General features: G+C 43.4%; 1 protein-coding gene and 1 long non-coding RNA gene across 2 annotated transcripts in view; one reads left to right on the top strand and one right to left on the bottom strand.

Moving 5' to 3' along the window:
* znf536 (zinc finger protein 536) overlaps positions 1–13,801 on the bottom strand; it is a gene marked incomplete at its 5' end in the record, with an annotated part of 312,490 nt that overhangs the window by 162,544 nt on the left and 136,145 nt on the right. Inside the window, 1 exon segment of the mRNA XM_032510927.1 lies at positions 5,030–7,314. Coding sequence (XP_032366818.1) covers positions 5,030–7,313 — 2,284 coding nt within the window.
* The window catches only part of LOC116686011 (uncharacterized), an 18,474-nt gene that overhangs the window by 4,515 nt on the left and 158 nt on the right, over positions 1–13,801 (top strand). Inside the window, exon 2 of the long non-coding RNA XR_004331123.1 lies at positions 1,029–1,034. This is a non-coding gene — a long non-coding RNA (uncharacterized LOC116686011). The remainder of the gene's footprint in view (positions 1–1,028; positions 1,035–13,801) is intronic.

The following is a 13,801-nucleotide window of genomic DNA, read 5'->3' on the forward strand; positions in this document are numbered from 1 at the left end:
TGTTCCCTCTGCTTTCACTATTGTATTGTCACTGTATGAAGACCATTTAGAACAAAAAATACAACTTAAATAAAAGATGTAATGATGTTTTTTCTATTAGGTAAGTTGTATGGGTAATGCTTCCCAACAACAGTCTTATGTATGGGCCACACGGATGTCATCATGGAAAAACCGTTGAGCATTAAAATGAACAGTAACGTTATGAATGAATATTTACTTACTATTTTAGAGCAGAAACAAAGTATACATAAAAGAGTGGACTGCAAAGAATAGGTAAATTAATGAATTAAGAGTGCAGTAACAAGAACGAATATACGATACAGTGTGTGTACTGTTTCAGCTAATGGGGGGGGGGGGGGGGGGGGGTGACATGACGGCGGTGTCGCAATCGTCATCTGGCGGACACGGTGCAAATATATCACATTTATTTTTGTTAAAAATCAAAACAAGCAGGAATAATTTTTCGCGAAACGCAATAGCAGACTGGAATGCTCCCTGGTGAAATTCCAATTGTACAGAAGAAGAAGGGATGAAATGTGATCGTCATTTCCGGTAAGTGCACATAGTAGTGCGCGATTTGAGACAACACTCCTCTGTCAAAATTTACGCACTATGCAAGACAGTACGTAGTGCACGAAGTGTACTGTCTGGAAGTGCACTAAGGGAAGTGCGCGATTTGAGACACAGCCTTAGTGTTGAAAAATGTGATCTCATCAGCGCCAGTAAGCCAATAAGCATGCAACATGATTCAACCAAAATGTAATTATGCTTTTGATTGGCTATGTAATGTTAAGGAGGCACGTAGGAAAAACGGCTCACATGTGTGTTTTTTGAGAGGCTCGACTATAGAGGGCGACACATAGTTATGAAGGAGCCTAATGTAAACTATAAGGAGTTCAGGAGCCGGTTTCAAATACCACGTATCGGTATTGGACATTTTTGATCGATACTGATAGTATTACTCTAGCATGGGAGTACTCAAGCTCTATGTATGTATGTACAGATATGCAGATATGTAAAGTCCTCAGTTGACAGTACAGTGCACACAAAGTACACACTCCCCACGCTTCATGCAACGACTACATTTTTACACAAATACCTCAAAACGTTCAGAATTAGCATCCAGAATATGTAAGAAATCAAGAAGGTCTTCATTTAGAATGCAGCTACTTGTTTATCTATCTTAAAAAGGTCTTTCATTAACCATAGTTCTGTTAAAAAGGCTACTATTGGTTTGGTTGATAAACATATAGCATTTTTGGACCGCCTTAGATAGTAAAATAATACCAATGAAAATCCTTGAAAGGTATTCCTCTTTCATTAATTTCTGACGACTGATGATATGATCTGATAACCTTCAGGCCGGATCAGGTTTTTTCACCATGCGTGCTCACAGTAGTCTGGATCTTGATCCACTCTACTTTATTCCTGTTAATGACACAGTAATTACACTGCAACAGTTTGTCCGCATGTGTAATTACGCCCCCATTGTACCGTCGCAATTAGATGAATATCCATGCTTTATAACCTAAGGCGTCAAGTTGGCAAATCCAATTTCAATTTGTATGGAGCATTTTGCCTGCTTGTTTGAGCCGCGGTAAAGACCACGGATATGCAGGCTAATCCTCGCCGTGTTAAAACGCTGTTCCTCTTTAAAAAAAATGTAGACATGGGGGATTCTCTGGAGAGAGAAAGAGAGAGAGAGAGCCAGAGGGAGTGTTTACAGCCAGGAGCCAAGAGGTGGGAGTGGGGTTTGGTGGATAGTGGCAAGGTTGTGGAGGTACATGTAAAGAGGACTGCTTTGGTCTTTTCATGCGTGCAGCAAAGCCTATTTATTACACATTTAGCTACATTTTGCCTACAATGTCGCAAGAAAAATGGGGAGACGCTATCGTGCTAAATGAGGATTTTCAATGGTGGGTTATTTGCATGTGGGAGCTGGCCAAAAAAAAAGGCAATGTATATTTTTCCAAAGCACCAGGTCCCTGTGAATGTGATAAGTTGCATTCAAAGTCTACCTGTTGCTAAGGCTTGCTCACATGACTACGACACCGCAAACTGTGCTTTCTCTCCGTAATTACCTCTGTGTTTTCTTTAAAGAAATAAAGACTTTTATTGAACAAGAAACATGCTCAAGGTTAGCTGCTGAGCTAAATTGTAATAGGGAAGATCTTTAAAGGACATGTTTGACGGGGGGGCCTTTGTTGTTCTGCTCTTTTTATTTCAAACCTCAATTCTCCCATTTTTACTCCTTGCTTTTTAAACAAGTGCCGACTCAAAGACAAAAGCGGTGGACTTGACCTTCTTTCACAGTTGAGATGTTATTTATGATTACTATAATTCAAGTTTAACTCAAAATTGCTGTGGGTAGGTGGCGGGGCAGAGGCTCACACATACAGAGACACACTCTTGCAGGTGCATGCACACACACACACACACAGAACCCGGCTTTTAAAACCTGACATATTAAGATAAAGACAATGATACAGTAGCCACATCCTGTACACTACAGAAGAGAGTGATATGCACACATATTGTAAAGTACGTACCCCACACAAACACACACACACACACACACACACACACACACACACACGTATACAATGAACATGCATGCAGATGAGAAGCATGACACCTTGCTCCACATGAGACTCAGACACCTTTTTTCTCACACATCAAAGCTTCTAATTTGAGAGTCCCCGAGCACCAAATCTGAATCACATTGTGTTAGTTGTGAAGAGACGCAAGTTTCGCTACCTCTGATTAAAAAAGAAAAACAGGAAGTAGCAAGAACCAGCGTATTTAACCATTTTAATGTCTGTTTACTTCACACGTTCTCCTTCAGTGAAACTGCATCCCATGTCTGTTCAGATCAGGGTACGCCTAATCATTCTATTACCTTCCTCTTTACAAATCTGTTTTCCACCCCCGCCATGGTCACCAGCCGTTGACTACGGCCTGACGTCCCATTTTGGAACACACGCGCTCACAAAGCTGCGCAAAAACAACAACGCGAGGACGGCCTTTGAGATGTGACAGCGGCAGCTTGACAAAGAGCTTGAATGGAGCCACTGTATTTAAGAGTGTAGCCTGTGACTGAGCACTGGGCTGAGGGTGAGACACGCAACCGGTACACAAACCACGCATGTACACAACCAGTTAGACAAAGACAGCAGGAAGGGCAACATTAAGACCCTGTTGTGTTTATGTTGTGCCAAGCTGTCGACACACTATTTTAATTGTGATTTATTTTTGGTCTTTATATTTTCTTCTACCACACCCCCTTTTGCAAAGATGGTGCCCGGGGGGCGAGATTTAACCACTCAACTAAATCAAATGTGTTCCTTTGTGCTTTGTTAGCATTTGGTGTTAAATACTATTGCTTCTATTTGTCAATTATTATTTTACTGTAATTCGCTCAATTTACTTTGTATACCGCAAACTGGATGTTAATAATGTACTTCTGAAGTTGTTGAAACGCCACAAGCTGTACTCATCCGATTCAAAGTGCTCGAGTCAAAAGAGACAGACAGAGAGACCGAGAGAGAGAGAGAGAGAGAGAGAGAGAGAGGGAGAGAGAGAGGGGGAGAAGCCGAGAGAGAGAGAGAGAAACTTACAGCATTAAAATTCAGAAGATAATTACATCCTCTACACCCCCACCCTGTTGAGAAAGTGTAATGTTTAATAGTCTCTATAAAGAAAATAGGATTTTATCTCACTCTCATTTTCATTAATTCCTAATTGGGGTGGGGGGTTGTCTGTTATTATTTCTTAGATTAAAATAAACATAGCCTGTCCCATGTTCAAACCCATCACACTACACGGGAATGATAAGGACTTCATGCCTCTGTGAATAAATAAACAATTTTGTCTCCACTGGTGGAATTAAGTTGCTTACAGCCTTAAGCTAAGCCACTGTGATTTAGATTTATATTTATTTATATTTTCTTCTCAAAAGACTTAAAAGCACATCCTCGCTTTTGCAAATGAAGTTCACCATTTTTTTTTTGACCTGCTTTATATGTATATCTTTAATTAGTGCCTTGTTTAGCTTAAACCGACTGATTATCACGTAGTCGTGACCTAATTACCGCGCACGCTTCTTAACGCCAGCACAGTGCCCTGAGGAGCAAGCGAAAGTTACCTTTAAAAACTTGTGTAATCATTAGCAACGAGCCTCCCTTAATCCCACTAAACATACACTTATCTAGCCTCGGCCGGCCTGCGTTTTGCTGGGTATGGAGGGGGGGAGGGGTATAGTTGTCTCCAACATATTTATTAAAGACATGTATTAATCGCTGTGGTTAAAACGACTTTGTCCCTACGCTCCCAGTCTTTACTCTTGTTCCACTGGGATGTAGACTGCTAACCTGCAAATGTGAACACTGTGGTGGAGCAGGTCTCTCCCTGTTCTCTGGGGTCATCTGCTTGAGTTAATGGTGGTCGCGGTAGCAACAGCAGTGACCAGTGTCAGGGGACAGATGTTGCTATGTAAAGCATAACATCTTGCAAGTGAGACATAATATACCTAAATATGAATGAAATGTACAGTACACTATGTACAATGAAATTCAATTCAATAAAAACCCATAAAATATCTATCATTACGTACCCTGTCTGTACTCTATCTGTGTCTGTGAGTGTACGTGTGTGTGTGTAAAGTATCCTATGAAAGCAAACCATTCTGTGAGGGTGTGTGGGTATTTAAAAAAAAAAAAAAAAGCCGCTAAGTATCTGAGTTATGTGAGGAATGTGTGGCTCTGATTCTTTAGTCAGTTATTAAGATTATTTTTTATTCTCTTTCAAGAGATGGATTTGACACATTGATACATACACACATCTATACATTAAACAACGTGATTCTCAGCGGATACTATGTAAGTATAGTTGTAGAACAGTAGCATTGAAATAAAGAAGGAAACATAATTCCCAAGTGTGTGTCAATAAGATACAATTTTTGTTTCTCCTTCGTCCACAGACCAATCAAGTAATACAAGGGGTTGTCATTCTGGTTTTCGTTTTTTCTTACCTGAAGATGGTGATGAAGGATGTGGGCTGTCATCCTGGACGCTTCCTGTCTGGGAGTGTCCTCCTCCAGCTCCGCTCTCTTCTGTCACATTGGATGAACCAGGAGTGGTGGAGCGGCTGATGGACTGGGACTCAGGATCACTGGCTGATCCACGCCGTTCGTCCAGGCCATGTTGCTGGATTGCTTCCTCAATGCCTCGTCTGTCTTTGCCGTGAATGCGGGAGTGGACAACCATTTGATGGTAGGTTCGGAAGACCCGGCCACAATCAGGGCATTCTGAAGGCTTTTCCTTCAAGCCGGAAAGGCTGAAGTCAATGTTTGGGCTTCCCAAGCCAGCCAGGGCTCCAGGAGTCTCAGCACTACCGTGGACAGACATTAAGTCACGGTGACTGTCAAAGCCTCTTCCATCCTCCTTCATGGACATCATGGCTCCGCTTGCGGCCTTGGATCCCTGCAAGGCCTCCGAGAGCTGCTTCTGCTTGGAGCTGTCATTGGATGCAATCAAGGAGTATTCTTGTTTATCCTTCGAGAAGGAAGCCAAGGCTCCAGCCCCACCTATCTCATCTTCCTGCCCTGGTGGTATATGGTGCTGGTGCTGCTCCTTCGGCATGAAAGCCCTGTCCATAGCCATGCCCCGCGCCATTATCTGCCAGGCTTGGTAGCTATTGAGGGAGTCCATCTCTGCCACTTTTGCTGCTGCTTGGAGGCGCTCCATGCAGCTCGACTTGAGTGGTGGCACAAGGTTGAGACAACCCAGGAGTGAGCGCTTTTCATTTTCACCCAGTCCATGGCCCATACCTCCTGACATTGGACCGAGCAGCTTCCCTAGCATCTCCTTTTCCTTCATGGCTATCCCTGCTTTAGCCAGCATTTGATGTTGCTCACTCAGGCCCTGTTTGTCTGGTGAAAGAAAGCCTCCCTGTAGACATGAGATGTAGCGGGAATAAAGATTGGCATGAGCCTCCTGAGCCAGATTGCTCATGCTATTGACGACAGCCATGTCCTGCTCACTGGGCTGGGGCGGCTTGGTCTTGATGGCCAGCTTGTTGAGATGCACCTTCATATGGTTCTTGAGGAACCAGGGTTCCTTGAAGCGACGGCCACAGATTTGGCAGCAGTGTTCAAAAGAGTCCTTGTGCTTGCGCATGTGGCCCTTTAGGAACCAAGCTTGGCTGAACACCTGGCCACACACGTCACAGCGGAATTCAGTGGCCACCTGTGTTCCACCGGCACCACCAGCACCCTGGCCCTGTGTGTTCTCTGCTGTGATGTGGGCCTTCTCTACGTGACTTATCAGATCCTCTTCATGGGAAGCAGCAAACTCACACAGAGTACATTTGTAGGGCTTGTGGAGTATGCGGATGTGACGGTCCAGCTCCTCACGTTTCTTAAACTTCCCTTTACAGAAGGTACAGCGGAAGCCTGAAGTTGGATTGGAGGACTGGTCATCTTGGGTGCCGGCTGGCTTGGGTGAAGAAGAAGGTTGGGAAATTGTTTCTGGCGTTGCTAGGCCAGAGGGGGGAAGGAGGCCACAGGCTGAGCCTAGTTGCTGCTGATGGGTGTTAGAGCTGCTATTGAGGCCCAGATGGGGTGTTGGAACTGTCTGAAGGAGACTGCCACTCCCTCTCATCTGCTTATCCCTCAAGATGGCCCGCTCCTCCAGCTCATGCAGAAGCCTGTTCTCCTCTCTGACACGGCCACGGCCTTTACCAAGATTCCCCAGCTTGTGGGTGCGGAGGTGGATCTTCAAGTTGCCCTTTTGAGCCGCCCGGTGGTCACAGTAGGGGCACTTGAAGGGCTTCTCTCCTGTGTGTGTGCGCATGTGCAGGGACAGGATGCTGTTAAAACGGAAGCGCTTGCCACACAATGGACAGGGATACTTCCTATTCTTGCGGGCGTCATCTTCAATATCGTTCATCTGGGACATGATGCCCAAGTTCTGGCCGTTGAGAAACTGTTGCAGGTCAACACGCCCGTTCAACCCACTTAGTGCCCCTGCGTCAATGTCTCGGTTCAGCTGATTGGCTAGCAGGGCCATCTGACTGCTGATAGGCTGACTGGCCAGCGCGGCGTGGTGGGTTTTCTCGTCCAAAGGCGTGGCTGCTTTTTCTTCAGGGATCTGTTGTGGGCGGTGTAGGTCAGGAAAGGCGTGTCCTAGCTGGGCAGTAAGCTGATGAAGCTTTTGACTGATGGGGTAGCGGCCATTTAACACTGCACTGTTCAGATGGGCATCAGCGTCAGGCACCGCCGACGACACACCAAGACACAAACTAGAGTCCTCCATCCTGTGAAACCAAGCCAAAAAAAGAAACATTAGAAATAATACAATTAGAAATAATCCGGCATTTAAGAGATACTATGCATTGGTGGCTGCCAATGTGCTCTTTGTATTTGCTTTTCAGATTGCAAAGAGAATATTATCCAACTATGTGTTCTGCTTTCTTCACTTAGGGAAACAACACCTGCGCTGTGTCACCCAGTACAATGAAATGAAATGGATTGCAATTGATACATACAGCACTGTATGAATTGTCGGAGCCAAGGGCCTGGAGAAATGCTGTTACTCCATATAAGTTTTTCAAAATGTAACAGCATTTTGGAAGGAATAATTACTCTGTAAACACAGTGAGCAGTGTATAATTAAGCTACTTGTGCCCATCCTATCAGAATTCCTCCAATTACACGCCTTAATGAAACGGAGCAACGGCATTGTCGGGGAGCCACCGCAATACTACAATTATGATATTAACAATAGCACTTAAAGCCAAGGGGTTACTCCAGTAAACACAACACTCTTATCTTGTTGCCACGACACTTGTCTTGGCGCAAAATTCCATTAAAGATCCGCACTATGTTTGATGTGAATCACTTTGCTCTTTGTCTGCTTCTGTCTACTCCCCCAAATCTTTTTTTTTTCTGTCTGTCTTCGCTGCTCTACCTACATCTTGTATTGTTTCAATGATGAACAGGTTCTCCATGCAGCCTAAGATGCATTGGTTGAAACATGGTAAAGAGTAATAGGACCTCTTGTACGACACAGAACAACGTTGTAGTCCTGGGTTGCTGTAATGCTATCAAAATATATGTACTGTCAGTAAAATTGTCCCCATGTCATATGTGTAACATCAGTGAATTAACAAAAAAAATGATAACATTGGATTTAATGCAGATCCATCTGCTCTCCAGATGGAGAGGTATACACATCTATCTGCACACTTCCTCTGGCTGCTAGCAGGGGTCAAACCCTCAGAAACAATAACCACAGTTCTGCTTTGGTCAACAAAATATTGTATAATATCTCATTAAGCTGATTAGTATGCCGCCTGGTAACAGTGGCAGCCACTGTGCTATAACGCATGATTATAATCATCAAAAAATCCTTTCATGGAGAGGCAGTGTAAAGCACTGGCATTAGGTAAGTTCACTTCTTAAGAGGAAGTGGGATCATTTCATACAGCTTATGGACGCAATCTGGCAGCAATGGGGCACACCCACATTAACAATATGTGCACATATGTTCAGTATACATTTTACAGGCACAAAGGGCAACTGGGGTTAAGCCAGACACTGTCTTTCTTTCTCTTTCTCTCTCTCTTTCCACCTACAGTGTGTTTCTAAAGCAGGGAGGACTCTACATTGTGCTTGGCTCATTTGTTTACTCGTTCATTTGAATTTTTTTCTCCCTTTCCTCACTCTCTCCCATCAGTAGGAGGTTAGTGGACATAAGGGGTGCCTGTTCTTTTAGCCACTGGCCCCTCCAACACACTGTTGATGGTGGATTCTTATCTCGCGGACATGAATCAGACACTGTGAGCAGCGTCCACTTGTGTTTAAAGGAATGTGACACTTGTGGGCTGCCCTTTGAATTCTCCTTATTTCTCCCCACAAGTATCTTAAGCAACTGTAGTGAATTCATCAAGAGTATAATGGGCATGCTATGAGCCACAGGGTTATGGGGATCAGCTCGATATGCTTGTGTCAAAGCCTACTTAAATTTACGACAGATGTTATGATCATGTTCTCATGTGACTTGAATTCTTGAATCAGGCTGAGCTCATCTAAGACTAAGACATTAAGCATCGTAATAGTCTAACAATAACAGGTTTACACTTGAATGAGAAATATAGTATCGTACATGGGTACATTTATTGTGGTTATAACATTAGGAGAGAAATGCTAAAAATAATAAAACTTTGTTAGACTGATTCAAATGGCTTAGGTTTAAAATTGTATTTATGTGACACCCCGGCTTCACCAGGCGTGCTTATATCTGGAAAGACCTTATTTGAATGGGCCCTTTTTACAGAGGCGGCTGCCTTTTGGAATAGAAATCTGTGATTTGAACTAGGCTGATGAGCTGTTGCTCATTTGGGGAGATAGCAGCTTGCCCTTTTCTTCAATTTGATTTCTGCCTTTATCTTTAACATATAACAAAGGCAGATAGACAATGGAATAATGTGAAATGAACTGACGAATCCAGTTTGTGTTTTTTTATAAACGTATCCTGGCTGACGAGCGTATGCAAATGAGACACATTAATATGCTCGCCTTGCTCCCTAGTCATTTTATATTTTTCCCCTGATTAAAAAGGACATTTCTTATGTGACATCCCCCCTCTGCTCATATCAACACACACACATGCAAAGGGGGTTGAGGGTGATGTACAAGTAGAAACGCACACACACAGAGGCAGAGACACACACATATACACATTCCTTTGACTACAGACAACAATTCAATATGCATGCGTGCCCTCTAACAGACACCAGGAGTAGGTTGCAAGTCACACAGCACTATTAAATGGCTGCTTACAGAAATCACACCCTGTGTATTTTGACATCCTCCTGAATGCTACTGTAAGGGGTCTCGAGCTAAATATCTGTCAAATGCACATAGGAAAGCTACTCTACACATTATTAATGTAGCAGCTCTATGCTTTTAGAAGATCAAGGCTTAGGTTTGTCATCCTTACCAGTTGTATTAGGGAAAGACTTGGTGCCACTTTGTCCCTATTATGTCTCACTGCCTCTGCCATGGCTGTGTACCCTGCGTAGCCTCCGATGTGAACAACACATCCACTCTGTCGCCGTACACAGTATATATCTGCCGTTATTCTAACCTGTATAACCTTATCATTTCCTGGCATGTACAGCATTGCTGCCTCATTAAAACTATTGGCTCCTCTGATACCTCTAAAACCACAAAGACTTCCTTTAGCATGTTCTCACGACGGTTCAGTTGTTGTCTTTATAGTTTGTGGTTTAATATTCAGCAAAGCACCACGTGCACCCATAAAACACACAATATCCTCCGCACATTTGTGCACATGCACACAAAGTGATTCCACTCAGTTTCTCTAAATGCATTTTTCTTCTCTGCTCTTTTTTCCAAGCCTCAGCTTAATTATAAGTGGTATCTGTGACACAATGGAAGCGTATTTCAGTCAGCATTTGAATGTGCTCGGTTCATTTCGGTCTTATCAATGGCGCCATGCATCATAAATGCATAAGGGATTTGTATGTGTTTCTAATTGTAACCATATAAAGTATTTGAAAGACAGTGTCAATATTAGGAATAGCTACCTATTATGAATTCATATACAAATATACCATTTCAAACAAATTCACTTCTCAAATTTACTTTCGGGCCTCAGCGTTGTCGCAAAACTTTCCTCTGACATTTAAGACAAGACGGGGAGAAAGTAAAGGATCGAAAAGCCATTAGTTGGACTTTACTTTGTTATTTTGACACGTATCGACACAAAACCCATCGACTAATCACAATGCAATACCTCATTAAGTCCTAATGAAGTAATGCATTGCTTTAAACAAATCAATCATTATTCACAATGTGCTGAATTCCATCATATTTCCACCAAATCATTAATGAGATGGGGGGGGGGTGTTATGGCTACAGTATTCTGTGGTTAAAGGCAGGCGAGGCAAGGCAGCTTTACTTGTATAGCACATTTGAGCAACAGGGCAATTCAAAGTGCTTTACATTAAAAAAAAAACTGATAAAATACGAGAACAAAAGTTACAGTGCATTATAAGAAATTAAACATTATAGAGCAGCAAAACAGTTAAAAATGTGTTTTTTTTTAAATAGATGTTAAGCTGCTCGTATGGGACAATATATAAGCCATTGCTCTATACGTGCTACCCATCCGCAATCCTTGGGCCGGTCCCACCGGTCTTTTATTCATTCTCTTTATATTCTTATATAGATTGTCATACAGTTTCAACAAGAAATGAACAATTATTTAAAGAAAGGTAACATCAGAAAGAAAGGTCTTCAGCTTTTTGATTTAAAAAAAATGAGAGTTGCGGCGGACCCGCAGTTTTCTAAGCGTTTGTTCCAGAAATAAGGAGCATAGAAACTGAACGCTGCTTCTCCCTGTTCAGTTCTGACTCTGGGGACAGTAAGCAGACATGTCCCAGATGACCTGAGAGATCTAGAGGGGGGGGTGGGTGAGTTCATAGTCTCGCAGAAGATCAGAAATGTAGGAACAATGTGGGTATTTACTAGTCTGGCTCTCACCAGACCAAGCCAAGCTCAATGGACTTGACACTGAGCATTGGTCTGGGGGGGTCCGGTCTGTATTTTCTCTGGACAAGAGGCATAGTTCAAATGACTGTACGCAATTGGATAGTCCTTCAACCAATCAGACCAACGATCCGGGTGATGTAGAAGCGACAGCGGCATCAACGGTTCGGTGGACGCTATGTTGAATGTAAACAAGAATCAACTTGGTCTCTTCTCTGTCGTCATGGTGCTAAACCCGCCAATAGCGTGGCAGGTAGATAAGCCAGTTTGTGATTGGCTCCCGCAAAATTTTGACCTGAAGCAGGAGAATTAAACGAGCAGGATTTCAAGCCGAGCTGAAGTGCGAAATCAAATCTCTGGCAGAGTGGGCGGGGCTTACCCGGCCTAGGTATTTACCATATGTTGCATGCACTGAGAGTTGAACACTAAATATTAAGCATAAGCAGCAGGGACAACCGGATCCATTCAAAAGCTGTAAGTATGTTTTCAAAGTACAGACAGAGCCTCCTTGTCGTTTCATAGATCAATTAGGTAAAAGTTTGTTTGGAGGTAGAAAAGACCCGATATGAGTTTTTTTCCTGGCTTGTGTTTTGCTTCTATTGCAGGTGGTCTTTGAAAGGCATCTAATTAATTCAATAAAAAAAAAAAAGAAGCTGCCTTGTTTCCCTTCCTCTCTCCCGCTCTTTGACTTCACTGCATTATTACTTTCTGTAATGAGGCGAAAACACTCTGAACTGCACATGGAAGACAGTCACACAACCACTGCCAGACTCCAACCTAACTCCATCCCATGTCTGGAGCCTCTTGAGCAAAACGAAGAACTCCGCACTATCAAACAGATGTGAACGCTCCGAGATGGATTGTTCTATTTTAAACGAGGGAAAAAGAAATAAAGTTGTAGATCTCACCTAGATTCAACTGGAAATAGGGGGACGTTGCTGTTTTTTTGTCTACATGCTTATTTCATGTGATTTTTTTTCCTTGTCCCCCACCCTCTTTTTAAAAGAGCTACTGGATCTTTGGGGAGGGCTCTGATTGGTTGGCCAAAAACATCAATCAAACACCAATCACCTTCTTGTGGCCCGATTTGAAGGGGTCACTTTTTAAAACACAACACTGGAAAGACAAAAAGGGGCACATACTGTATGTTTTGTTTTTCATGAACACAGAACATCTAACATTTTCAAACTTATGAGTAACAGTGGATTAACATAGACCCCTGCTCCGCTTTAACACAGAGAAAATGAGACGCAAAGGGAGAAAATATGCGGTGAGAGCACGGACTCATCAGGGACAAATGTGAATGAACAGGAGCCTCGGCCCCTCCCTCTTTCTCTTGCACAATATGTCATTGAGGGCTGTTTAAGAGGTCCTGTCAACAGGTAGTTCAACTTTCAGCTCATCCCCGCTGATCAGTGGGAGCCCTCCTGACAGGGAGAAAAGAAAGACACCGGGAGGGGAGTGAGAGATACAGAGAAAGAAAGAAAAATGTTGTGGCTCTTTTTATCCGTCCATCGCTCTGACAGCCTTGCAGGGGATGCCATGGGAGGAAGATCAATGCAGGACAAGCGGATTCCCACAGTTCATTGTTCCGGGGCAGCCAAATCATCTTTCCCAAGACGGCCGGGAGCTCAAAGCTTCCCTTTATGATAACCATCCCTAGTATTATTCCCACTATGATGATGGTGACCTGCAGATGTCTCTGTCTTTGTGTGTGTGGGAGTGCGTGCGTGAGTGCTTGTGTGTGTGTGTGTTTGTGTGTGTGTGTGTGAGAGTGTGTGCGTGGGTGTGTGAGCACCTCTCCCATCCCGAGTGCGATACAATAGCGGTCACAGCAGCGTGGACTGACCCCCGCAGCGGGGAATAAAGCAGCGAGCGCGGGATTAATAGCGCCAAACGTCAGTGTTTAGTTTAGCAGTTCAGTGACTGGATCGAAAGCCAAAAAAAAAGATAAATAGGAGTCATAGTAATCAACATGATAATGGTAGTAAACGTGGCTCATCTTATACACGGCGGCACACACACTGCTTTAGTCCTGCAGAAGTTTATTGGGTTGTTACTGAGTGCCACTGGACTGAATGGCGTTAGCTAAAAGATAATGACAGACAAACTTTCTTTAGGTGAGTCATGGAGATTTTATAGTGATTTTTATGTGCTTCCTTATTCACGATATAGGTATTCTGTATGGGAGAAAGGGGGGTGGGGGGGTCTTTCCAGTTTATACTT

The sequence above is a fragment of the Etheostoma spectabile genome, unplaced genomic scaffold (assembly GCF_008692095.1).
Source record: "Etheostoma spectabile isolate EspeVRDwgs_2016 unplaced genomic scaffold, UIUC_Espe_1.0 scaffold285, whole genome shotgun sequence".
Lineage (NCBI taxonomy): Eukaryota > Metazoa > Chordata > Actinopteri > Perciformes > Percidae > Etheostoma > Etheostoma spectabile.